Source organism: Pongo abelii, chromosome 15 (genome assembly GCF_028885655.2).
Source record: "Pongo abelii isolate AG06213 chromosome 15, NHGRI_mPonAbe1-v2.0_pri, whole genome shotgun sequence".
In the NCBI taxonomy this organism is placed as follows: Eukaryota; Metazoa; Chordata; class Mammalia; order Primates; family Hominidae; genus Pongo; species Pongo abelii.
This window is the reverse complement of record NC_072000.2, coordinates 84,462,512-84,489,337: the sequence shown is the minus strand read 5'-3', so window position 1 is coordinate 84,489,337 and position 26,826 is coordinate 84,462,512. Positions and strand designations below refer to the sequence as shown.

Sequence of the window (26,826 nt, the reverse complement as noted above, 5' to 3'; positions counted from 1 at the left end):
CTGAGGCAGGAGGATTGCTTGAGTCCAGGAGTTTGAGGCTGCAATGAGCTATGATTGTGCCACTGCACTACACTGAAGCCTGGGCAATGAAGCAAGACCCTGTCTCAAAAAAAAAAAAAAAAAAGGAACAAAGAAATAATACTTCCATTTTTCCTCTGTACATTTCACCAATAAGTAACCATATATAGTTCAAGTAGAATGGCAATCTGTAGACCTTTTGCTATTTAAAATTAGCAAATAGTTAAACCATATGAAATTGCTGTTTTTGTAGGTTAAGAAAAGGTTGAATGTGGTAGTTTCATGTGGCACAAGGTAAACAAACAGTATCCCTGTGAAGAGGTTCAATTTTTCAGAGCTATTAAATGAAAGTTGCTAAATAAAACATTCAAGAATATAGGAAATTTTTTGTATTTTCCAGTTACTTATATTTCTCCCAATAAATATAAACTGAGTCTGGCTTCCTGTCCTTTAATGTTAGTGATTATGGGAACCAATATTATTAAAAGAAGGAAAATAAGCAAAAGAGATTCATAGTGGGGAAGGCTAGGTAGATAGAAAACAATGAAAAATGCAGATTGTTGCAAACTTTGTAATCATTTCTGTTTGACAGTGTTTATCTCTTTAAATGTTTATTTTCTTACTCATTTTTATTTCATTTTTATGTGTCTCATAAAGTTGAATATCACTCAATGTTTAGCTCTTTGGTGTCTGATCATAGAAAGCAGATTGCCCTGGCATTTTTATGTATGGTAGGAAAAGAAAGTCATTTTCATATATTGAGATTTATTATTTGAATATGTTTTTCAGTATAGCAAAGCACACCTACAAAATTTAATGTACCTGCATATGCAAGTGTGCTATACTTGTAGAGCATCAGGTAAAATTTTCTACCTCTGTTGGAGAGAATGCAGAGAATCAAATAGTTGCACACACTTCTCCCCTCCCACCTTCCTCCTCTCTCAGTAATCGGTGATATGGGGAAGGGTATTACATTTTCCATAAAAACCTCCAAAACATCCATTCATCACTTTCTGGGATTGGGGTTGTTCTGGAATGGTAAATAGTTGAGAAGATGACAGATCACTGATGAAAGAGATTATTACTTGTAGGACAAGGTCAATGACTCAGGAAGGGGAATGACTTTAGAGAGTAAGGTGCACAGACCTATTATGAGTTGCACTAAGAAGTTTATAGTCATACAGTATTTGTTTTTACGGTAAATTGCTTGTTTTTTGTATCAATGAAGTTTCATTATGAGAAACTTCTCATTAAGAAACACATTAGTTTGATATTGATTACTTCCATGAATTCTTATCATCTGCTTCTGTTTTATCACAGTTGTCAGATTCTTATGACCTGGATGGCAATTTCTTGTCATACCTTGTAGTACATTGTATTTTGGGATAGATGTAAATGAATAAACTGAGACCACCTCATAATTTAAAAAGCAATCTTACTCTGAGTCAGCATGTGTACTGCATACCATTAAAAATGATTGGGAAAAAAAGAAAATGACTGTGGTTCAATAATTTATGAAAATGTTGTGGTTTTATTATCTGTCTCTACCTTTTTAAAAACACCTATCACTGTAGCATGTAGGTACTCAGACAAAACATTGGTTTCTAGCTCAGAAATGGTGGAGAAAAATTTCAATTTCCCATATATTTCTTAGTAGCTTGACAGATGATTGTCAAAGAGTGAGCAAAAAGGTAGATATAAGAGAAAAAAAATCAGTTAGCTAGATAATTTATATGATGCTTTCTGTAGACAATAATACCGTTGTAGATGTTCTGGGAAAACCAAAAACATCACTGGAACATCCTTCAAATTATATAGGAAGCAAGAAGTGAGTAGGGGTTATAAAGATGGACACAAGATTGGTTAGGAGCTTATGCTGAGTAGTTCCTTATGCACATCATTCTACTTTAGCATATATTTGAAATTTTTCCATGATAAAAAGTTTTTAAAAAAATCTCAGGGTTTACCTGTTTCCCAGCAGGAATTTATACTCTGAATATGGAAATAAGAATGTTCATTGTACACATATACTTTGTATATTGTACACATATACATTGTACACAAATACAGACTCTGTATTTCATAAATACTTCCTATTTTCATGAAATCTTGATGTCTACCTCTTTCTTGAGATGACCTATACAATTCCACTACCAGTAAACATCCTCCAAGTCTCTAGCCGTGCCTCCTATGCACTGTTCAGGTGACTTGTTATGAGAGGACAGAGGTGAGAAGCACCACAAATAAAGAAACAAGAGTAATTTCCTGAGGTTTAGACTGAGAAGAATTGGAAGAATGGAAATGTAGATTAAAGTCATTTTTAGTTATAAGCCCATTCTCCCCCATAAGCAGCATTAATATTAGTTATTATATTACCATTAATATTCATACTAAGATTAATTCCAAAGGCTCTAATATTATCTAGTCACTAATTTGGAATGTCAGCATGTTTTATGAAAATGTCTTGGTGAGGTACCTGGCCAACCCCAAAATGAAAGGAATGGCTCCAAATTGTACAAGTGTGGCTGTGGAGAACTAAAATTTAATTGGTTGCTGCTATCTTCACCACTAATGTATTCTTTAACTATAAATGAACAGCATTGCCAAGACCTGCTTCCTAGTTCCCATGCTCTGTAACATCTAGATGCCAAGACTCACTGAGCTTGTATGCACTAACTTTCTGTTAATTGAAAAGGAGACAAAGGATGTACCCAGGTCACTGTTCCTTGCTGATACTGATAGGGTCTGTCAAAACAATGATTGCATGGTGGTGGGCTCCTGTAGTTCCTGATGCTCGGTAGGCTGAGGCAGGAGAATGGCGTGAACACGGGAGGCTGAGCTTGCAGTGAGCCAAGATCGCGCCACTGCACTCCAGCCTGGGCGACAGAGCTGGGCGACTCCCTCTCAAAAAACAAAAACAAAGCAACAACAACAAAACACACACACACACACAAAACAAAGATTGTAACAAACTTCTTTCATTCTGTTGATCTCTATCAACTTTATGCTTATCGAGAGAAGGTTATCCATTCCTAATTATGTTCTAAGGTCAAAAAATACCACGTAAGTTCCTCTCATAGTGATTTATAATAAAATGTTACAAACACGATGTATACAAAACAATCATTTTAAACTTGTTCCATTATCAAATACCACATGAATGAATTTAATTTTGCAATACTGTATTTAGCTGGACCTGTACATTTTCTTCATTAACCCTTTATTGACTCTGGCTTCACACAGATTTGGGTAATTCTTTCTCTATACTCTACTGTACGATTCAGTTCTATTATAGCACACAAAGTATTATAGCACGTAAAGAAGCATCGTGTTGCCTTCTTTAGTTTATATGTCTGTCTCCTCCTACTGGTTTCTAAACTTTTTTGAGACCCAGGATCATTTGCAATGCCCAGCACAATGACTAACTTTGTAGCTTTCGACAAATGTTTGTTGTAAGTGGATGGATAACTCAACCAAAAAAAAAAAAAAAAAAAAAAAAGATTTATAGTTATCAATCCTTTGAGTGATTTTGAGTAGATTTTCTAATGTAAGCCGGTGTCTCTTGGCTTTTTCCTATTTCTTTTCTCACATATCTCATGTCTTTACGCTGGGGCTACAGATAGAAAAGGGAAATATTTTGCCTACTGACTTTCAATTTCATATCCTGTCATTGAACTAATTGAACTCTACTTTTCTAATATTTAGCATCTATTGCAATCAAGGCAATCAAATGCTATTTATTATTGCACTGCTCTCAAATTCCTTATGACATCCATTCATCTAAATCTAGCCCTACCTTCCACCTTTCTGCTTCGCCATTTGCCTTTTCCAACCACTGGTACCCTCTAACGCCTTCTAGAAGAGTAAGTCTGTTGTATAAAAAGACAATCTTTCGAGATCCATAGTTTTCAGGTCCCAGGACAGTAGGGAAACATGTCTTTGTAGGATGATTTAAATGATCTCTTAAAGAGTATGCAAAGTACTACCCAAAGTTTTGGCAGACATTGCATTTTTTTCTTTTTTCTTTTTGAGACAGAGTCTCACTCTGTGGCCCAGGCTGGAGTGCAGTGGCCCAATCTCAGCTCACTGCAACCTCTGCCTCCTGGATTCAAGCTATTCTCGTGCCTCAGCCTCCTGAGTAGCTGAGGTTACAGGCATGCACCACCATGCCATGCTAATTTTTGTATTTTAAGTACAGATGGGGTTTCATCATGTTGGCCAGGCTGGTCTCGAACTCCTGGCCTCAAGTGATCCACCCACCTTGGCCTCCCAAAGTTCTGGGATTAGAGGCATAAGCCACCTTGCCAGGCCCAAACATTGCATATTGTTGAGGCTTTACTTTGATAAGCACATTGTCCATTAAAATGTCAGTGATTTTTCTCCTATGTTTTTAAAAGTTTTTCTACTCCTTTCTGGTCCAGGAAACTTAGAGAGCATTTGTTTTCCAGGGTCAGGAATATTTGGCCAGCTTTTATTTCTATTCTCCCTTGAATCTTGGAAAATAAAGGGAATGTTATGTGGTAATTTAGAGGTAAGGAACATACCTCTCTCGAGGGTTCCGCATCAGGTTCAGTTTAGGGTTGAGTTTAAGATTCAGGTTGATAATTATTATTCTTTAGGCAAAGAACCCACCCATGAAGTTCCTACTTACAGATAATTTTTTTCTATTTTCTACTACATCCAAAGTTTCCATCAAGTTAGGTAGAACAGGTTGGTAATTAAAACTAAAAATAATACGTGGCCTGCCTGCCAGGATCTGTTTTTTTTGTTTGTTTGTGTGTGTTTCTTTGTTTTTGTTTGTTTGTTTGTTTGTTTTTACAAAGAAGGTCTTATTAGAAGGAATCTATTGACTTCGGCAGGTCTGAAAAAACTTATGAAGATTTTTTTTATATTGAATCTTTTTAGAATAAAGCTAAGTTTCTTATAAACTTGAATATATTACCCATCAACATGGCATAAATATGAGAAAACATTTTAACTTCCATTTTGCAGGTAGAAAAATAAAATCAGAGATTTGTTTCTGGTCATATGGGCCTGTATGGCCCCAGAAATAGATTCTGTGACTTACGATTGAAGTCCACCAGAACGTGACATCTCTTGATAAAAGGCAAATGCCAAACTGCTGAGTGAGTTGGTATTATTTAACATTTATCAGAAAGCAATAGAGATATTTGCTTCGAGGAGTTTGAGTTCTTAGATTTGTGTATCACTTAGCTCATTACTGATACAAAAATCATAAAATGTCTTGATTTTATTTTGGGAAGGCAGACATAGAATCTTTAAAACACGACAGAAAATTCCCCTGACATAGTAAAGCATGACTATTTGGAAATTTGTTTATACATCTGTTTTGAAAATAATCATTTAGCTAAGTGGTCACATCTTGATAAAAGACTCCCAGTGTCCATCTAATAAATGAGACTGCATGTAAAAATAGATTCGAATTTCATGCCTTATATTTTGTCCTTGGAAGACACACTAATGCTTTCCTGTCTACCACCTCTTAGAAAAGCATAAGGATTCATTTAATCTGACAAAAAAATTAGTCTTCAAAATTGAAATGGAAACAGAACAATAATTTATAAATTATTGTGTTCCGCCAGTTGCTCAGTTGTGTTGTTTATGTAATGTTATGTAGTAACTTATTCTGAACCATTGTTTTAAGAGTACCACAAGCTTAAAAAGGTTTTGAGCGATTATTCGCCTTCCTCCCTACCTTGTGAGTCCACTGATAACATTTTCATAACCTCCCTTGGTAACACACTCATTATACAATCATCCTCATTGCAGGTATTTTATCCTCTTACCAAACAGAAATTTTTCATGCTACAGTTCATTCTATTAGCTTCCTCATTTCCACTGAGGTTAGAATAGAATATCTAGTTTATTTTCTTTGAGCCTTACTTAGTGTACTGATTCTTGAGAGAGGAGGTGTGGCATCCTTTGCTCTCAGTGGGAACAAACTACACCATTACCTCTGAAATGGCATGAGCCAGCATGTTTCTTAGTATATTTTGTCATGCTTGGTGTTCACATATTCAGCATATGAGGGAGGTGATGGATAAGTGACTTCTTAAAAAAGCTGCTGTAAAGCCTTTTATAAAGAATGACCTATTTTATTTTAAAACTTAATATCATCCGGTGGTTTCCTATGAGCCGAGGAATGAAACAAAGTAAAGGAAATGTTGTTCCAGAGATGATGACTTTTTTTTGACCATTTTCCTTTGTTTCTTTTGGTCTACTGCATTGGGTCAAGGATTTAGGGAGAAAGAATAGATTGAGTCACAGTTTCAGAAAAGAAAGGGTGAGTTCAATTTCCTCATTTTCAGCTTTTTCTTTCTTTTTTTTTTTTTTTTTTTTGGTCTTGAATGAATTCACCATGTATAACTTTACAAAGTCTTCTTCTCAAATCCCTACCACCCCTCTTCCCACACCATCCCAAACTCCGGGTGTCTTTAGAGGTTGATAAACTGTTCTCAAAACCCAATAGTCAAGGCACCTGGAGGGGTTTGGGCAGTGGGGAGAGGGGATTGGCTATCAATGTGGATCCAGACTAGGCCAATCCTAAGTGAAGTATATTGTTGTCTCCTAACAGCTGTTCTGTGGCCTCTGTGAAATGCAGTGGTGGCTTTCATCCAGATGCCGGACAGCTGTTGCCTCACAAAAAGCATCGCCACAATTGGCATTAATTGGCTGTCTGTTGGTGGCCTCCACTGGCAACTCATTGAATCTTTTCTTTCCCTGCCTTTCTCCTACCATCTTTATCTCCCTTTTTCTCTTCATTTGTGCTTTCCGTCTCCTTTTTATTTCCTTTGTCTTTTTTTCCCCCTCTGTCTTACCAGTAGGTAGCCTGGAAAGAAAAGAGAAGCAACAGTTCCTGAGGGAAGAATGCATTAACACCTCAGATGGGTGCTGTCTGCCAGCACTGCAGAGGAACCTACGTAGAGGGCTGCTGGGAGAGAATGCTCATACCTCCCAAGGCGTCAGCCTGCCCTCCTGCCCCCAAGTTGCTTTGCTCAAGGTGTGTCAGAGTTTACTCTGGGATTGTGTATTTTATCCATTGAGCTTCTCCTTTCATCACAAGGCAGAGAACACGGCTGTGTTTGTGGAATGGATGGGCCCACAGGGAATTTTGAGTGATTCAGTAGTTGTGGTGTAAGCCGTTGGTCATAACTCCCTGTCAGGCACAGAGTCACTGGAGGCAGAAGGTTATACAGTTTGTGATTCCTTGCTCTGATAAGAGCGGCGCTGTTTTAGGGGTTATGTATGGCAACCATATTCTCAAATCCAAAATCAGCATGCCTGCTGTTTCCAGACATTTTTGGATCGATAATGTATTTATTTGACATGTTTTTAAGAAAGTAAAAATGAAATGCCATTTTTTTATTATGCACTTGACAAATCACTGGAATTAGAAAGAATAAAATTCCACGAAAAAAAGGCAGCTTGAAAGTCCATGGTATGAGTTGTTAACATCACAGAACTGTCTGGATGCTCTTCTGCTCTTTCAAATAAGAATAAGGAAATAGTAGTGGCAACTGTTGTGTTTAAAATTTCCAAGTCTGCTTTCAGATTATCCAACTTTATTTTCTCAATCTCAATTTTAGAGTCAAGAAGAGGACTAAAGAAAGGCTTGTGACTCATATGCTTGTTATTTTCCAACCAGAAAGATGCAACAGTAGGACATGATGCTCTTTTACTATGGGAATATAAAAAAGTTAAACAATTTTGCAAAGGTTTTTTCATAAAAAGCCCAAAGCATTTTGCCCTAGGCTGCTTCTCTTTGGAATTTAAAACCCGTGTAGAACATCGTATGGGGAAATGCAACCAACATGCCCCTCATTGGTTTGTATTTAACTCATTACATGTTGATTGCTAAGAACACATACATGACCAAGAAGATAGCCAAGCCCTTTGAAAGAACATATGAAATCTAAACAAGGAGCCTGAGTCGGGACAGTCTTAAACAGATGTGAAGTCCTCACAGCCTTTGCCATTTTGAAGATTAAATTACTAGCAAACCACTTTCAACAAGGGTTTTGGTTCTCAGAGTAATGACCAGGACCCATAACAGACATTAAAGAAGAAAAGTGAGGCTTATTTAGAGTTAGGGAAAATATCCCAACACCAGCTTGGAATCCCTAATTTTGGTAATCTGCTTTCTCTCATCTATATGATGGGAAAAATCTTACTCTGTCACCTTAGGATTCTTCTGTTACTTAATGAATATAAAATTACTTGAAAATCAATGTGATAAACATTCTTAATAACTGGAACAAGCAATTGTGCACCATGCATAAAAAAAGAAATAGCTTTGGAGAAATGTAATTTCTTGGATGGACAGATTGTCTATCTGCTAGAGGAATGGCCCTCAATTTTGTGATTTGTTTATTCATTCATTTAGAAAAATGATAGAGAAATCTGAGAAATGACATAACCAGATTGGTTGTGTATCTTTTTGTTCTCCTATTTAAAAAAAAATTCCCTTCAAACACTTCTAACCTCAATAAATAAATAAATAAAAAGAAACAAAAGCCCCCAACAGAGTCCTAATTCTAATTTATAACCATTTAAAGTCTGGATATGCTTTGAACTTCACATTTAAAAGGTTTTTCTGATTTTCTATCAATCCCTCTCCTTAGCTTGCCATTTACAAACATACTTTCCTCCTTCAGAGCAAAAGCAAGTAAGAGAGAATTGGTTTAAAGCTGCTGAAGTCTTCACTGCAGGGGAGCACTGGTTTAATTCAATCAAGGTAGAATGAAGGTCTGAGAAGGGGAGAGATTTTAAGGCTTGGGCAATGAGTGGAAGCAGCATTTCCTGAGTCTACACCTCCTTCTGCCATTGTTGGTGGGAACTATGGCAATATAGCTTTCACATCTCCACCAGTTAAAATACCGTGTTGTCAACTCCCTGCCTTTGTTCTTTCTTTTTTCCCATAAGGACATTGAGTAGTTTGAGAAGATACATGCAGTAAATGTACATTGTATATATTAGTAATATCATTTTGCTAACATTGTATGCTAGTCATAGGGAAGATATAATTTTTCTATGTGGTTTATATTATTTTTCTAAGCTTTGAAGTCTTTAACAATTTCGTCCATGAGATGCAAATGCAAAACTCATCAGGAGCCAAACTAACAAAAAAAAATGAAAGAATTTGTGGGGAATGCTGAGGGTTGTGTCACAAGAGAGGGCATTGCACAAGGCCACCACGTTTTACAATTCCAGGGCACCCCCATTCACATCATATTGTATGTGAATGGTGCCCCCTAGTGTAGAGCAAGCAGAGGCCCTCTACATGCCCTGTTCATTCATTCATTCAGAACATCCTCAATGAGCCGACTGTGCGCCAAGCATGGTTCTAGGTGTTGCGGAGGTAGCAGTGAACAAAGTGGACAAGAATCCCTGGTCTCACGGAACCTAAAGGCATTCTCTTTTGATTACTGTTTTTTTAAAGGCAAAGCAACCTGCCAACCAAACAAAATGCATTAATATGCAGAATTCAGCTCACAGGGCGACAAATTAATGACTCTTGTCTAGGCTTTTAAATTATTTCTGTGTTCATGAAGGTTTTAGCCACATGGAAAAAATACGCAATACACTAACCACAAGCTTGCACCTACTGCTTAGCTTATGCCTAATGAGAGCTCTGGCTACATAGAAAACTCAGCTAATTAATTTTCAATTACAATTTTACACCCCACCCCAAAGTCTGCCTTACCTTCTTCCAAGAAAACATAATTCCTAGAGGTGATCTATTAGGTAACACAGGATGAAAAGGTAGAATAAAGTGGGGGTCATGCCATTCTGCCAAAGCATTGTCTGCCTAAATACCTGTCCTAAAGACTCATGGGAGAGGCAAGCCAATGAACAATGGTCAAAGTGGCACTTTGAACCAATTCGGTCTACTCTTAACCTCCTATAGATTGAATTAAATTTTGTTTTCAAACAAAAAAGGAAGATTCCTTAAAGTATCAGGTCTCTTAGGGGTTATGCTAACAGAAGCAGGTGAAACACCAAATTTAAAGAACTTTCATAAATAATTAATTTCTCAGCCTTATGGCTTCTTAATGCTATTCAATGGAAAGTTTTAATTTTATCTGCAAAATGAAGCTAAAAGAATGTCGCCTAGCTCCTTCCCTGTCTGGAGGAACTTGGATTTTTTTTTTTTTTCATTAGAAACTTGGGTAAAACTAAAAAGAAACCTGTATTCAAGTTTCTGCAAGAAGCTTTAAAGAAATGCTGTGATGGTACTCAAATAGTTTACAAGTTTTCCACCTACAACTCACTTTGCATTTTCTTAAATAAGATAATGACTCAAAAAAATTTAAAAGACCTAGGTCACAGATCTTACAAAGAGTTGGAGTCATGGTATAAAGGTATAAAGATTGTATATAAATGTTCATATTTTCCAAGAAACAGAGCAAAGACCACCTATGATAACTCTTCTTTTTTTCTACCTGCCTTCCAGGATCCTTTCTTTCAAAACCCCTCATAAATTAATGATAATGATAATCGGAAAAGAGAGTGTTGGCCATATCAATCTGCATATTATATTAAATTACTTTTCCCAAAGTTTGGAAGCATTTCCTGAAAGCTGTCAAGGGTATTAGTTTTTTTCTCTCTCTTTAAATCACAAAGCAAAATTCCACTGTCTCTCCCCCACCCCTTCTAAAAAAAAAAAAAAAAGTTGTCGAGTTTTGCTTTCCTATTCACTGCAGTCCTGGCCAAAGTAAAGCCCTCTTTCTCAATGACGTCAAGATCTTTACCAAGATTAGGCTTTCATTTCTCTATTGCAGCAATTAGCCAGGGAATGTATAAAAGGCGTCAGGGAGACTCACTGGGCTGCAGAGAGAGGCACTTTGCACCACAGACAGATAGCAAGAAGGGAAAGACAGAGAGTGAGAAAAAAGAGGAGTCAGTCGCTCCTGGGGAAGGGAGAGAGTGAGACTGGGAGAAAGAAAAGCACAGAAAGTGTGTGTAAAACGGAGTAAAGAAAGAAAAAAAAAACTACCCTTAAAGCACATTAAAAAAAACAACAACGGGCAATTCAAGAAAGAAACAGGCTACGTTTAAAGAGCATAGAGACAATGAAAAGCTAAAGAAAATTTTAAAATCTCTTCCACAGTCTCATAGGTGTTGGAAATGAAAGTACAACTGCCTGTCTTTAACGGACTCTGACAGGGGTAACTGGATTAGGGACGAGTACGCCGGTTTTTTTTTTTTTTTCCTTTTTTTCTTTTTTTTTTTTTTAACATCTTAAATCCTGAAAAAAAAAAAAAAAAAAAAAGCGGCAGCTCCGAATTGAATGAATTGATGGGCACACTCCAACTGCTGGGCTGGAGAGACTGGACTTAGTCTTGCCATTTCTGCTTCTTTGAAAGAGGAGACAACTTGGGCTTCCTTTTAATTTAGTTTTTTTTCCCCTTCTCCCCCAACCCCCAACCTTCCCCCTTACCTCCCCCACCCCCTTTATCACCACCCCCCTTTTAAATAAGAGGGTGAAGGGGAACCAGAGCGCACAAGGGAACTGACTCAGGAGGCAGAGAAGATGGGCATCCTCAGCGTAGACTTGCTGATCACACTGCAAATTCTGCCAGTTTTTTTCTCCAACTGCCTGTTTCTGGCTCTCTATGACTCGGTCATTCTGCTCAAGCACGTGGTGCTGCTGTTGAGCCGCTCCAAGTCCACTCGCGGAGAGTGGCGGCGCATGCTGACCTCAGAGGGACTGCGCTGCGTCTGGAAGAGCTTCCTCCTCGATGCCTACAAACAGGTGAGCTGAGCTGAGAAGGGCTTCTCCCTAGGTCTACAGAGGCAGGGGCTCACATGCTGGGGACCAGAGGCCATTGGGAGCATTGGGGTGAGAGCTGTGAAGCCCTATTTGTGGGGTTGCCAAGTGAGCCTCTAAGTTTACTTTCCACACCTGTTGCACAGGTTAGCTTCGGAGGGTGACAGCTGTTAAGCCATAATGACTCTGTGTGACCTAATAAGGAGTCTTTCTACTAAGGGTTATTAATATCTTGCTGTGATTTGGGAGTAGAAGGCATTTGTGCTGGTACAATAACTTGGCACAAGTCAGAAAATGATGGGGAAGAGGAGACTGCTGCATTTATTCTGCTCTTGCCATAAACTGGAATTTTGATTTTTTGTTTGATGGGAGGCTGAGGTACGCTGAGGAAGTGTGTTCAAGGGGTGGGTACTGAAAAGCAAGAAATGAGAAATGCTACTCAAAACTCTCAGAGAGTTGGCAAGATAAGAAAATGGTCATAGAAATTGTGATTGGGCATCATAGCTGCTTGGTTTCTGGTAGAGGTAAGAGTTAATGAAAGCAAGCAGCTGTGTGCCACCTCCTCTACACTGATTCAAATTTGAACCCTTTGGAAGCAATTTTCAGGCAGTGATCCTGAGTTACTAGATATCAACTTGCAAAAGAAAAGTCTGAAAACTAGCTGTCGGAAATCCAGCATTTGTAAGGGAAGCCTCCTTTACTTTGTTTCTCAAAAATAAAATACGTTGCCCTAGAAAGAGATGATGGGTCTGTGGTTCATTAAATCTCAGAGCTGTTATGAACGTTAGAGCAGTGGTCTCCCTTACCTGCTCAGGTAGTGTCCAGGGGCTGCTCTCTCAAAATCAGAAGTAGTGATCTTAGTTTCTAAATGAAAAATACTGTGTTCCAGGCTTTTTGCTGGTGAGAGATGTTAGTAGAGCATTTTCAACTAAGATCTTCAGGGGCACAGAGGATGATTTTGGCCCTGGTCTTTTGTCAGTTTTCCCCCACCTGCTATGCCCATATGACTTCTAAAGGTCCCCCCTCTACCCCCTCAACCAGGCTTGAGAAGGATGAACTATTTTGGCAAAAGTAGTTATCAAAATAGACAATCTTGGTTTCCCTAAAAGTGTTGTGGGACCTTGCGTAAGATGCCAGAAAAAGCAACTGTACATCTGTATTTTAGAGGAATATAGAAGCCAGGTGTTCAGTGAAGTGGTGTGTTTTAGGCAGGCAGCACCTTAGAACCAGAGATGGGGATCTTGAAATAATAGAGGCGCAAGGGAATGCATCCTCCATAAATAAACACTAGAAAACTAAAACCATGCACCAAGAAAAGAAAAGTAACTTGTAAAATTACAAAGAATTCAGGACATGATTGTTCTTCTGAAAATCAGATGTTCAAGAAGAAAATATCTGTTGTGAACTAGGGAAGTTTTACCACAATACATGTCTTTATTATTGATAGTAACCTAAAGAGGGTTTGTGTTTATTGTTGTTAAAAATGTGAATAGCAAGAGCTGTTACTAGTAGATGGAAATTCTTTTATGAGAATATGAATTGGTGCTCAAAGTTCTAACAGTAAAAACTCATTTATATTGTGCATGTCAGCGAGGATGGGAGATCTAGAAAAGTAGATATTGAATTGATTATTTCATTTCCACAAAAGTATGCATTGAATGGGAAGTTTTTAATGTTTTGTTTTAGTGGAAGGCAATTTGGAGGCAGATGGAGGAGTACACAAGTATATCAGACATATTATTAATTAGGAAGTTCCCTCTTCAACATCATATTTTATACATGTTAGCAGATACCATGAAAATATCAGTGATTTGATCTCAGTGTATTAAACTCTTACTTTTTGGAAGGACAATTGCCTTTTGCCTATAACGTAAAAAAAACCACTTATTGAAAGAATTTTACTTATATACATATATTTCTTATATAAATGTCATGTTTCATTAAGAAAAACATGAAAAAAGTCATCTCTCACATAAACAATGGGGGCTGTAATGTTACCCACAAATATTAAGTGAGGTTGTTTCTCCCATTAAGCAGCTTATTGAACATAAAATGGAAAAGCAAACAAATACATTTTTAATAAAGTTTATTGTTTTTTTCACCAATGTATAGTGTTCCATTGTGTTGCAATATGTTGTTATTCCTATTCTAGGAAATTGGGAAGGATGAGTGATTTGTTTTTTCTTTTTGCATATGGTTTGTATATTCCTCTTCTGTATTTCTTTGTCCCTGCCTACTGATTTGATTAGTGACCAAGTTCATGACTGATGTTATTATGTTTGCTTTTGATGATTTATGTAATAGCTACCATGTGCAGAAGCAACCCCAGGACCCACATATCCAGAGACAAGACTGGACTGGGTGTGTGATAAATGGAAACATTATGAACACAGCTGGAACTGAATGATGGTCTCTTTTCTGTCTTCAAGTATGGCAAGGGTGGTGGTTTCTGTGGTGGCATTTGAGGGTCACTCAGAACCTCTCGACCAGGTTGAATCACTTCTCTGAATGCTCTTGTCATCTGTGCCACTGTCTTTGGGTGTAGTCATTTCCAGAGACATTGTAGGAGGTTCTGTTTGAGATGGCATCACACTATTTCATAATCCTGACTTGCATTATTTTGAGTCTGCCCATCCCCAGACGTGAAGTTTTCCAGGATGAGAGGGGTGTGTGCCCATGTGATACAACTACACATGTGATTTACCGTTATTAATTCTCCTTGTTGTGGCATGTCAGATGCCTGGAAAGATATGTAGAGAAAGTAGAGTAAAAGTATTATCCCTGTGTTTTGCCTCCACAAGGGGCAACACAGAAATAAAGAAAGAACAAAATATTTTCTTTTCTTTTTTTTTAAATATACTCTTTCTTAAAAGGTTGAAAAGGATTTGAATTAACTTTATGGAGAAGCCTCTAAAGATAATGTGAGTCTAGTGAGAGATGGATTCTGTGTACAATTTTGATTGAAAGGAAAGTCTATAGACACTGGTGAGAGACCCTGAGGTGAATAAAAGGTGTTTGGTATTCAAGTTTCTTTAGTCAGTGTCATTGCATCTGAACAGTATATCCTTGTGCTGGTGCTCAGAGACTAAAAACATGCAACCAATAAGCAAACTGCTCTGTTTGGGAGCCTGGCTCTTACCTAAATGAAGTGTAAAAGTAAACACACAGTATAGATGCTGACAGGCAGTTTAGCTTCTGCACGGTTAATATTGCAGAGGTACAGAAAACATATTCATTTGAACATATAATTTTGGTTTTGAAAGGGTCTCTTTAACATTCTCCTCCTCCTCTTCATTCACCTCAAGGCTTTGACACTAGCTTCCACAATGGAAAATGGCCCTTTTAAGAGAGAAACAGTCCCAAAAGAACACAAAGCAGGCCACAGCCAGAGCTTGTCCATCACTTGGATAAAACATTGGGGAATGATAGAGCTTAGAGCTACATTTTCAAGGTACAAATTAAAAAGAGAATAGCTAAAAGGGAATTGAGCTCAGAGGAAGGAGTACGTAGCCTATTCTTCAACTCTGATTTATTTGGCCAATCTGAATATAAATGGTTAAATCTCTGCTTAATGATAGTTTGGCCATGTTTCTAAGGACATTGATGTAGCCTGGTCATTATGTCAAAGAATTTGAAACTTCCTGATAGTTAATAAAGCCATTTTCAGGGCTTTGGATAGCAAGAAGTATGTGTGAAAATTCTGCTACCACACACCCACCCTTCATTTTTATAATTTGCTTTAGTTTCTGTTACGAGATTATGTGATATATTGTCCACAAGGCTTTCTCAGGCTGTGGAAAAGAAAAAGAAATAAAATCCCAAAACAAAAAACAAGGTTAGTAGTATATGCTGTAGTTTCTGCTTCTACTTGATGAATGGTTCTTTTCTCCCCCTTGCCCTGCATTTCACAGTCCACATGCTAAAGCAGCATTTCCTTTTTCCCCATGCACTGAACACTGAATATCATCAAGGGAATCAAATTTTTATATATGCTATATGTTTATGTTCATGTTCATATTTATAAAGATTTCCATTCCAACATTTGAACTTGGCCCAGAGATGTCTTCTGTTGTAAAAATGCAAATCCTTTATTTACCTCCTTTGTTGGTGTTGTGTTGATGTTGCTTGCAAAAACATAAGAAAGGACCACTGTAATAGTGCAGATGAGAGAGATAAAAGTCAGCGATGACAATATCACATCTTACGTATGTCCTTTCCGATCCTTGCAAAATAAAGGGACCCTTTGGGAACATCGGAACTTCAAGACCAATTAGTGGAAATGATGCTTCTTGTGTTTGGGCATTAAATACTGGGCAGGGTTCTCTTTAGAGCAGCTAATGCTGGCAGGGAAAGAGGTACCGACCTAATTACTCTTCCGCAAGAGTAAAAAATGCCTTTTGAATGCCTCTTTGGCAAATATGTCTCATTAAGGACAAAAACCAAACACAAACCCTCTAAGAAGGAGAAATTAAGATGATAGGTAACTTGTGGCCAGACTTTCTGTGCCACTGTGGGAAATTAAAACAAAGTTTGGGAGTACCAGGGGATAACTTGTTTTTGTTGAGCTTCTTTCCTGCAGCCTAAATGTTATTATGGAACCAACTTTATTTTCTTCATCATTTTGGCTCTGTGTCAAGGAATGCTTTGCTCCTGGGGAGAACAAAGAATCTTCCATCATCGAAGACAATGGTGATTCTCCCAGCCTGTCTCAGCAGGGTGCATAACCCAGCAAACCAAGAAGTTCTCCATTTGAAACTCTGGTCTATTAGGAATTTAATTTTTATGGTGACCAAATGGGGAGATGAGAATGAACAGTAATATCCTTTTAGAATATTTTCTTTTAGGTTAAAGGAAACTTCCATATCTAAAAAAAGTTTTTTTTTCTTTATTTTAGCTAAATTGTCCTCCATCAGGTTTTAGCAAAGATGGACACATTTTATGACTAGTATATGAAGCTTATAAAAGCAGACTACTGGTCTACTCACATTTGGATTTATGGATGGTGGGTGTGTGTTTTTCCTTCTTAGTTTTATTAATAATATTAATTTTATCTATGCATTTTCTCTTGCCTAGGCACCTTCATGAATAAGAATATCCACTTATGACATTATAACATTCAGTAAGGGACCCTGGCTGCTCAACAAAATAAAAAGAATAGGCCACATTTGTTTTGTGCACTGACCAGCTGAGACTATCAACGACAGATCAATAACACTGAGTGCTGATTACGGTAGTACTCTATGAGAGGGCCCCAGGATTCATATTTCTAAATTTATCTGCCTCAGTGGGCTTATCCATCACCCAAATATGATTATGTTCATTGCAGGTCAGGGTTATCATCAAGTGTAAAATTCTTCACTGACCTAGGATTATAACAACTAGCATTCATTTAATAAAATAAATACTTCCCAGTCTAACCCTAATCCTAACAAAATGCTAAATCCCCCGCATAAAGAGCATTATGAATTTGGTAACTTTCCTAATTTTTTTTATTTTAGAGTGACAGTGTTGTACTTACTCTAAATTTCCCAAGGCAAATTAGTCTGTGTTTTGGAAAGAATTCTGCAGCTGAACTATACATTTTTTCTAAGAGGGAGAAGGTGCCTTAACTTTCCAAGAAAATTTACTGCAGGTAATAAGAGAGTCCCCTATGACTAAAGCGTCAGATTAGATTATTCAGTTGAATAATCAGACATAATGAAAGGATCAACAGGTCTGCTTGGATGAATCGGGGGTTAGGGGCACATTTGTCAAGCCCACATAATTGTTCATAGGTTTCAAAAATGATTCCAAAATGCAGATGAATGTTTTTACCTATCAAGAACCTACAAGTGTACACGTTGCTTACTTAACAGGAAGTCACTACAACAGACTAATCTGAATGCATTTAGGTCTTCTTATCACAGTATGTTGAGGTACACAGTACACATGATATTGTTAAAACATCCCTTCTAGAATCATTACTATTATTTCAAATGGGAAAGGTCTAAAGAGAAGAGACTGCTACCCACTACCTAGATCTATAAAAAAAGAAGTACAAAAAGAACTCATGGATTAAAAGGTTAATAATACCTTCAACATGTATATCTTTAAATTTGATGTATATTTTCATGCCTTAAAGACTAGGGTAGTTCATATGAAAGAATCCAGCTAAATGTGCTTATTAGATTTCTCCATCTAGTGTCATTTGCAAATTAATCAAGAAAGTTAGTATAAGTAAAATAATTTTCTCTGTGGTGGTGACTAAAAAACAAATGTACTTACTTAAATCACACCAGCAGCTTCTTTTCTGAGAAGGAAGATTATTACAGTAAGATTTCTCTTAGAACACTAATAATGCTTATTTCAAACCTTCCCTGCTAGGATTTTTCAGAAGGGAGAGAAAGAACTTTAATTCTTTCTTTACAGTTAAAATGAGTTATGCATTAACATTAGATAGAAGCTTCTGAATAAAAGCCCTTGAGTGTGTTATATCAGTTTAGATTGTTACATCTTTAACAATTCACTTCTAAGTGACTTCAATTAACAGTAGCATTATGTGTGGCTATATGTATATGAGGGAAATAAGTCGACCCAGTTGGAAGTATATTGTAATATTGAGGATAGTATATAAAAATCAATTGTACTGTCCCTAAGTTGTCCCTAATGTTATTGGCTTTGATTAAACCACTCTAAGGAAGATCCAATTGTATTAATTCAAACTGAAGTAATTGGCTCTTTTATTGTTGCCTGCTTTTTATGATCAATTTACAGATTCAAAGGCTGCAAACTTTCCTTCATTCTGTTTTCAACTATTTAAACCACGTGCAAAGGGAGCACATGAAACAATTTTTATCTCTACCTCTTCTGCCCCAATATTTTATAATTCAGAGGAGCTTGTTAACAAATTGTGGGGTAGAAAAGTACTTTTTAATGTGACTTCCTAGATAAAAAGAGGGAAACAAGCACACATGGAAAATGAGAAATTGACTTAAAGTAGAACTCTGGAGTAACCATTTTTGTTTCTTTTTGCCTGTTTTAATTTTTTTTTAATGGAAATTGTAAGGTTGGAGTGGTAAGAACCACCTTGAAAGCAGTGGCAGTAGAAGCCCCCAGGGAGGATGCCATATTGAGGAGAGTGCAAAGCTTTGCTCAGGGTATTTAAAAAAGCAAAAACAAACACAGAATTGCCCAAGAATGATGATGTTCTGTTTCACATGGTGGGGTAGCATCTGATAAGGACAACACACACCTATACAGCTACAGTGCACAGAGAGCTCTTTTTCTCATGTTGTCCTCCAGTTGCCATATGTGGAAGACAGGCATTATTATTTCCGTTTTACAGGTGGGAAAGCTGAATCACTAAAGAGGTTAAGGGGAAGTAACCCTTCTTATAAATGGTAGACCTCAGGTTTTCTAGATCTGGCCAAGAATAGAGCCCACTGGTATTACTGGCCATTGGTTGAGATTAAATGACTTAGTATCATGCAAGAAAGTGAAGGTCCTGCCTGGTGTTTCAGAATTCAGAAAGAGGCACCATGTCCCAAGACCCTGATAGTTTGTCTTAAAGTAGACCATTTGCTTCTAACTTTTAAAATGAAGTCAACTAATCATTTGTTATAGAATGCATGTTAAGAATTGACAGCAAAATAAAGATAGTAAAGAATACCAGCCTTGGCTTAATTTTAAAAAGAGTTAATTCCAGTGCCTTCAATGATGAAAATAATTATCTTCAGTGACTATACAGAATGAAAAAGACTTTTATCATCTTTTGGGCCATTCTTTACATTACCTGCCATGATGCCTCTTTACTCAAATCAATAAATGTTTACCACATGCTCTGAAGGAAATACCACACTCTATTAGAGCTAATTGTAACTATTTAATGTGAATTCAAGTGGCAGTGTGTTTAATGTGATATTCTCGCCTTCTTCTTCTTCTTCTTTTTTTTTTTTTACCGTCAGGTGAAATTGGGTGAGGATGCCCCCAATTCCAGTGTGGTGCATGTCTCCAGTGCAGAAGGAGGTGACAACAGTGGCAATGGTACCCAGGAGAAGATAGCTGAGGGAGCCACCTGCCACCTTCTTGACTTTGCCAGCCCTGAGCGCCCACTAGTGGTCAATTTTGGCTCAGCCACTTGACCTCCTTTCACGAGCCAGCTGCCAGCCTTCCGCAAACTGGTGGAAGAGTTCTCCTCAGTGGCTGACTTCCTGCTGGTCTACATTGATGAGGCTCATCCATCAGATGGCTGGGCGATACCTGGGGACTCCTCTTTGTCTTTTGAGGTGAAGAAGCACCAGAACCAGGAAGATCGATGTGCAGCAGCCCAGCAGCTTCTGGAGCGTTTCTCCTTGCCGCCCCAGTGCCGAGTTGTGGCTGACCGCATGGACAATAACGCCAACATAGCTTACGGGGTAGCCTTTGAACGTGTGTGCATTGTGCAGAGACAGAAAATTGCTTATCTGGGAGGAAAGGGCCCCTTCTCCTACAACCTTCACGAAGTCCGGCATTGGCTGGAGAAGAATTTCAGCAAGAGATGAAAGAAAACTAGATTAGCTGGTTAAAGGTATGATTATAAGAGAGCTTATTGTTTTAAAAAGTTATATAAAGGAAAGGAAATTAAGAACTGAATCCATATTTCAACAGAGCCCTATTGGCTTACTGAAAGACAGGAGTTTATCTATCGGAAGAACATGAATCTCTAACAGCTCCATACTTCTTTCACTACTCAAATGGCATTGGGCTGAGTAAGTAGCCGTATCACGTCTCTTCTTAGTAAAAAGCCCTATGTGAAAAGATCCCAAGATGGAGAGGAAGAAACCCTGATTCAGCATGTGTTCATTCTGCATTGAGAAGGAACTGATACATCTGATGCACGCTTTGAGACCAGAAGAAAAGACTTACCTGAATAATTACTACATTAGGGAAGCTACTGTCTACGTTAAGATACAGGGTATTACCTTGGCTCTATTTGGCATGGATGGAGCCCAGCTGGAAAATTCCCGAATATTACAAAAAGTCCTTGAACCCAGGTCATGTTGTTAGACGTTGGTGTTAAGGTTAGACCATATGTTAGAGTCGTTTCTGATGTTCCAGCTTCTAGCCATGTAGTGCTCTCAGTCTTCATATCCCAGAAATTATTGGTATATTATTTGTGGATACCAAGAATGATCCCTCAATCTGGGAGGTTAGAATGATCATCTGTAATCTGAGGGTTAATTTCTAGGCAGGTGGAGAGAGTGCTAAAAAAGAAATGAAATTGACAAGCTAGGAAAGAGGAGGCAGAAAGATTTGGAAAATTCACAGAGTTTCACCCTTAAGCTGTAGAGAGTGGGACTCATTTGTTAGCCACAGAAACATAGAAACATACACAAGGCCAGAAAAAGAAGAAGGAGCTCAACTAAAAGTGGCATAGAGAACACACATATAAAAACAGTATATTTGCCATATGCTCCTAGAGAGGAGAAAGGGGGGATTGAAAGAAAAAAAATACTTAAATATTTGTAATTGTGAGAGGTTTCTTTTGGAAATAATTACTTTTGAACCATGTATGTGGTATGTATATTTTCAGTGGGTTAATTTTGGGTTAATTTTCATGGGGTTAATACCCCATGATACCTATTAAAGGAAAACCAGTGGGTCTGGTGGTGCTGGTCTTTTCCTCCCCATTCCTACAATTTCTATGTGGCCCAAGTCATTCCTAATCTCAGTCTCTATAGCAGTGTTCTCTCTGAATGCTGAGCTGAAGAAATTATACGTACATACATACATACATACATACATACAAATATATGTATATGTATTCTCAGCTGCTGCGGGAGGTAGGTACCATGGCCATTCAGCACGGCCTTGATTTCCTCCCAAAGTAGGTGAGCTATAGTGAAGAATAGGTGCAAACAAACAAGCTTACTTCCATTGCAAAATAGAAGAAGAGGAAGTTAGAGATAATTCCGATCAATCATTTTGGAGGCTTTGTTATAAGGCAACCCCCGGTATATAATGGAATTTCCATTGACATTTGAATTTGGACTTGGATCTTCCTTTGGTCCCATTAGCTGAGGTTTAGTAATCTAAAGTCCCTATAGTATATGATTATAATGCTATTTATGTATATATATATATAAATATTTTTTCCTTTTAAAATAAACACTATAGTTTTACCCATAAGTGATATTTAAAGATTATAGCCCCCAAAAGAATGGACCAACCAATTTTGTATCATAATTTCTTTTTGGTAAATATGAGACTATTATGAAATCATAGTATATGATTGTATTTAAAGGTATAATCAAAGGATCTTTTGTCCATTCCATTAATAACTGAATAAAAAATAAATAAAACGGATAGAAAAAAACTAAAGTTGAAAATACATTCTTAAACTAGTTGTCTGAAATGAGAAAAGAGTGAGAACTAGGTGTGCAAGAACCAAAAGTATTTTATTTTTTTTAAATGGGAGCAACATATCAGTCATGTCACCAGCTGGTATATTGTGTAAATATAAAAGCTCCATTGGGACTGATTTTTCATGGCAACATCAGCTTTCTAATGTTTTAAATTCTATAAAAACCACCTACAAAGAAACAAAGCAAATTTCATTATCTAATGAGTTGCTGGAAAATCATATTGAGAATAATTATTTCAGATTCCTCAGTTGTTAACCTCTACATTCAAGGCTTATCTCTGCCCCCATTGATTTTTAACCTCAAAATGGTGTTGAGATTTACGTGGAACCCTAAAGCAGTAAAATAAAAAACCTGGTTGCAGCACATTCACACTGTTGTCCTTAAACTTCCCCTTTGTTCTATATGTACGATAAAGTAACAGTATGTCAGATAAGCCGGTGGGGGGATGAGATTTGGCTGAGGCAGTGCTAGTCAACTGGGGAAAAGGATGATGGAAAAATCACCCAGTTGTGCTATATTTTTAAAGAAGGAGGTCGTTTATGTGTGCAGACAATTCTCCCTGAGGTTAGCCCAATGGAGAAATGAAGCAGAGGAAGGAAACATAGAAAGACATAGGCTATCAGGGAGGAAGATGTTCAATAGAACATGCAAGAATTCCTGGAAGAAAGGCTGTGGAAGGGCCAATGGAGAAAATGAATGGACAAAGCTCAGGAATCCTACACTATGTAGAATGTCATGGTGTTATCAGGGTTAAGCCTGTAATTATGTAACCTATTTATCGCAACGAATTTTTATGATTTCTTGTGATGTATTCTGTTATGAAATTAACAAGAACTCATTATTTTGGGGTAGAGGAAAATCAATGCTTTAGCTGATATGCTGAGAAATTATTAGATTGCCAATACTCACGTACGTGTCATGTGTTTCATAAGGTATGTTCCTTTGAAGAATTGTAGTTCTTAGTCTCACAGGGAAAAGTGTATCTATTTATATATCATAGTATAAATCTATGATATATTTATATCATATATAAAAGTCTGAGTTCTCTTTCTTAGTCCCTAATCATGTTTCTCCCATAGGCTGTGTTTACATGGAGCTATCGGTTTAGCCTTTTAAGCTTCATTAGCTTGTCTATTATTGAAATAGTTTCCAAGAAATTTTAGATATTATCATAGCATCTGGGTTTACTCAAACACTTATTATTTGAAAGACTTATGTCTTGGGCCTATCAAAAACTGACTTTATTTATTGCTTAGTGAAAATACTAGTGGGATCAACAATGATTTTCTTGAATGGGCATGAATGGAGATGCCTGCACAGTAATGTAGAAGTGTTTCATACAGCTATTAAAATGTAACTGACCTCCTTAGAGGCAGATTAGTAACTGTTCCTACTTTGTATAGATAAGTGACAGCCACTTAACTTACATGACTTTCTTTTTTCACATTGGGTCTTTGGTCCTGTGTCTTCACCTCCTTTATAGCACGTCTCCTTGATTTTTGGTAATATCAACTTCCCAGTGATCTGTTTAGTTAAGTTCTTCTCCCATTAACCAGGAAGTGCTTATTCTCTCATCACGGTGGGAAGAATAGCCTATTGTCTTTCATTTTGCCTGAGTGTATTTTACTATTTGGGCTCTGAAATAAAAATTATGAAATATGGTGAGGTCACATGTTGGTGCTGCCTTGCTGCATAAAATTCTAGAGGGCAGGTTAGAGACAATATGTATGCCTTTGGGAAAATTCAAAGGTGGATTACAAGGTGTCCTCAGCATGCCCTATGGGCTATGTGCGAAGCAAGAGGAATTGACTGACTTACAGGACTTCTCTTTATGTCAATCTTAAGAGGATGGATGAATCTGGACATTTGTTCCAAACCTCTGACTGATGGTTTGGAAAATAACTTTAATTAGGATCATATGACCATTGAAAAAGGAAAAATGTAGACACTGACTTCTGTCCCACTGAAGGATTAATGAAAACCTTCACTAGCATTTAGAGCTTTTCAGAACATCTCCAATGTCATGTGTCTCAGCAGTGGAGACTGCAAGTAAGGCTTTTAATTTTAGGAGGTTTTTTTTTTTTTTCCCCTAAATGGTATTGCCAAAAATCAGAGTTAAAATATATATAGTTAGATTCCAACTTCCTCCTTCACTCTAAAAATAGAATCCAAACCCACTCTTCATATATACTTCCAGAATGGGGCTTAAGTACCAATCTCTGCTTTGCAATTGGCACAATCTTGGTCATGTCCTGAGGCTCTCTAAGAAAAGAGAGGATCTAGGTTGGGAGAGCTAGAAATTTGCTAACTGGGAAGAACAAGGCCCTGAGGGCTTGGTCTACCAATCTGGGAAGATTTGAAAACAAACTTCTCACAACTGAAGGAAGGCTGAAAGCTGCTGCAAGTCATTGAGTGACTTTAGGATGAGCAAAACATTGGGCCACTTCCTAATGCCCTATGTGTATAGTACCAGAAGCAGGGTCTCAGACTTAACAGACCCAGCTCTGTTCCAAGGTGAGTCTGAACCAATAGAAAGCAAACATGTGTAGATATCCAAACAAGACTGCTCATGCAAGTCGGGGCTGGCTGCCCGTCTTAGGCAGCAACAGCAGAGCTCCAGGGAGCTTATTCAATATTTACTGAGACTTCGAAGACCCAGCAGATGCTTAATGAAGTCACTATTTTGGCTCAAACCCTCCATTTCTCCCCCTCCCCTCAAAAAGCAAACAGGTAAACACATAAATGAAAGAAACCCACAGAAGGGGATGGGAAATAAAGAAAATTCTCTCAAGACTTCTCCAGGCCCATGTCACTGGTCAGTGTGGTTTTTATGTGTATTAGGATTGGGGGATGTGAAGAAATAAGTATCCAGTACTTTATAACCAAAGCAATTAAATGATATTGGGTAGGGAATGTTGGCCAGTTTTGTTTAGTTTTGCATCACATTGTCACCAGACTCACTAGCCCAAGTAATCGGGCGCCCGAAGAGGGAGACAGAGATGTGCAGAGTTGACCAGTGTGCGGATGATAACTACTGACGAAAGAGTCATCGACTCAGTTAGTGGTTGGATGTAGTCACATTAGTTTTCCTCTCCCCATCTTTGTCTCCCTGGCAAGGAGAATATTCGGGACATGATGCTAAGAGTCCTGGGTAAATGTGGTGAGAATGCATGCGTGCATATGCTACTCATATGTGCTTCTCAGTTGCAGAAAATGAACTGCTTTGGAGATTATCAGTAGAGAGTATTATCATATTGGTGCTGAGTGCTATGTGTGCTTATACAATTTGTTCTTGTATTTTAATAAACTTTGAATAAAAGAATAAAGCTACTCTTTGGTTCTATTTGTTTATTTTAACATTTCTCCCTAGAACTTGCCCCAGGCTGGGACATATTCATGGTTGACAAGGGAAAGAGAATCCATCATTCTAATATTTATTCCTTGGTATTTGTGGGCAAAGTAGCCAGCAATGCCAGATTATTTTAATCTCATGCTGTGTGCCAGGGTCTTCAAGGAAATCAAGACAAGTAAAAAGAAAATCTTCAGATACTTTCCATACTTATGAACAAGTTACACACAGAATTCATAGAAAGGGGCCTGTTTAAGAGACTGTGGAGCCAACTTTTACTTCGTTAGATTTACATCTCAGGCTTTCTAAGTGCAATTAATATAGTTTCCGAGAAATTGGTTAAAATGACACACACACACACACATACACACGTACTATATACACACACTTCTATATTATTTGTTATATGATTGGCAGTGTATTAATATGTGATAAATTTGAACACATTTATATCAAGCACTTTCACTATGAGGAAGTATAAAGGATATGTTCTATGGAGGCAATGGACTTAATGAAAAGGAATATGTTCGTAACATGGTTAACTACGTGCATTTTTTGGAAAACAGGCAACTTAAAGTAGGAGTATCTCTTGAGACTCTGAACTTGCTCATGATTTCCTACACATAATAATTTTATTAATATTAGCATCTTACATACTATTCCAGAATTTCAAAAGGAAATTTAAAAAATCATTACTTCGACAACTATTTGTTGAGTTTCTATTCTTTGCAGGGTCCTGTGCTAGGTACAATGTAATGTGTAAAAACAATATAACCAAACTCATAAAAACATCACTTCATGCCATGGTTTGAATGCCCCCTCTAAAACTCATGTTGAAATTTAATTGCCGATATAATAGTACTGGGAAGTGGGGCCTTTAAGAGATGATTAGGTTATGAGGGCTCTCCCTTCTTGAATAGATTATTGCCATTATGGAGGGAGTGGGTTAGTTAATGGGAGAGTGGGCTTCTAATAAAAGGATGAGGTTCGGCCCCCGTTTCTCTGTTTTGTGCACTCTCGCCCTCTCTCACCATGTAATGCCTTCTGCCACATTATGACACAGCAAGAGGCTTTCACCAGATGTGGCCCTGAGATCTTAGACTTCCCAGCTTCCAGAAATGTGAGCCAAACAAATTTCTATTGTTTAAAAATTACCCAGTCTGTGGTATTCTGTTATAGCAACAGAAAATAAACTAAGACACTCCCTTAAGGAGCCTGTTGTGGATTCATTAAGACCCTGCAAGTGACCAAGTCAATCTAAAAAAAAAAAAACAAAAACAAAAACA

At 37.6% G+C, this 26,826-nt stretch overlaps 1 protein-coding gene across 4 annotated transcripts in view; it reads left to right on the top strand.

Moving 5' to 3' along the window:
* Positions 1-25,521, top strand: part of DIO2 (iodothyronine deiodinase 2) — a 111,126-nt gene extending 85,605 nt beyond the window's left edge. The window contains exons 1-3 of one of the 4 annotated variants that reach the window (XM_009249353.4): positions 6,123-11,794; positions 16,704-16,811; positions 19,753-25,521. In XM_009249353.4, coding sequence (XP_009247628.2) covers positions 11,573-11,794; positions 16,704-16,811; positions 19,753-20,352 — 930 coding nt within the window. In that variant the 5' untranslated portion in view covers positions 6,123-11,572 and the 3' untranslated portion in view covers positions 20,353-25,521. Of the gene's footprint in view, positions 1-6,122; positions 11,795-16,703; positions 16,812-19,752 lie in introns of those variants that run through there. The other 3 variants (XM_054530313.2, XM_054530314.2, XM_054530315.2) reach the window with 3 other exon arrangements.
* The last annotated feature ends 1,305 nt before the right edge of the window (positions 25,522-26,826 follow it).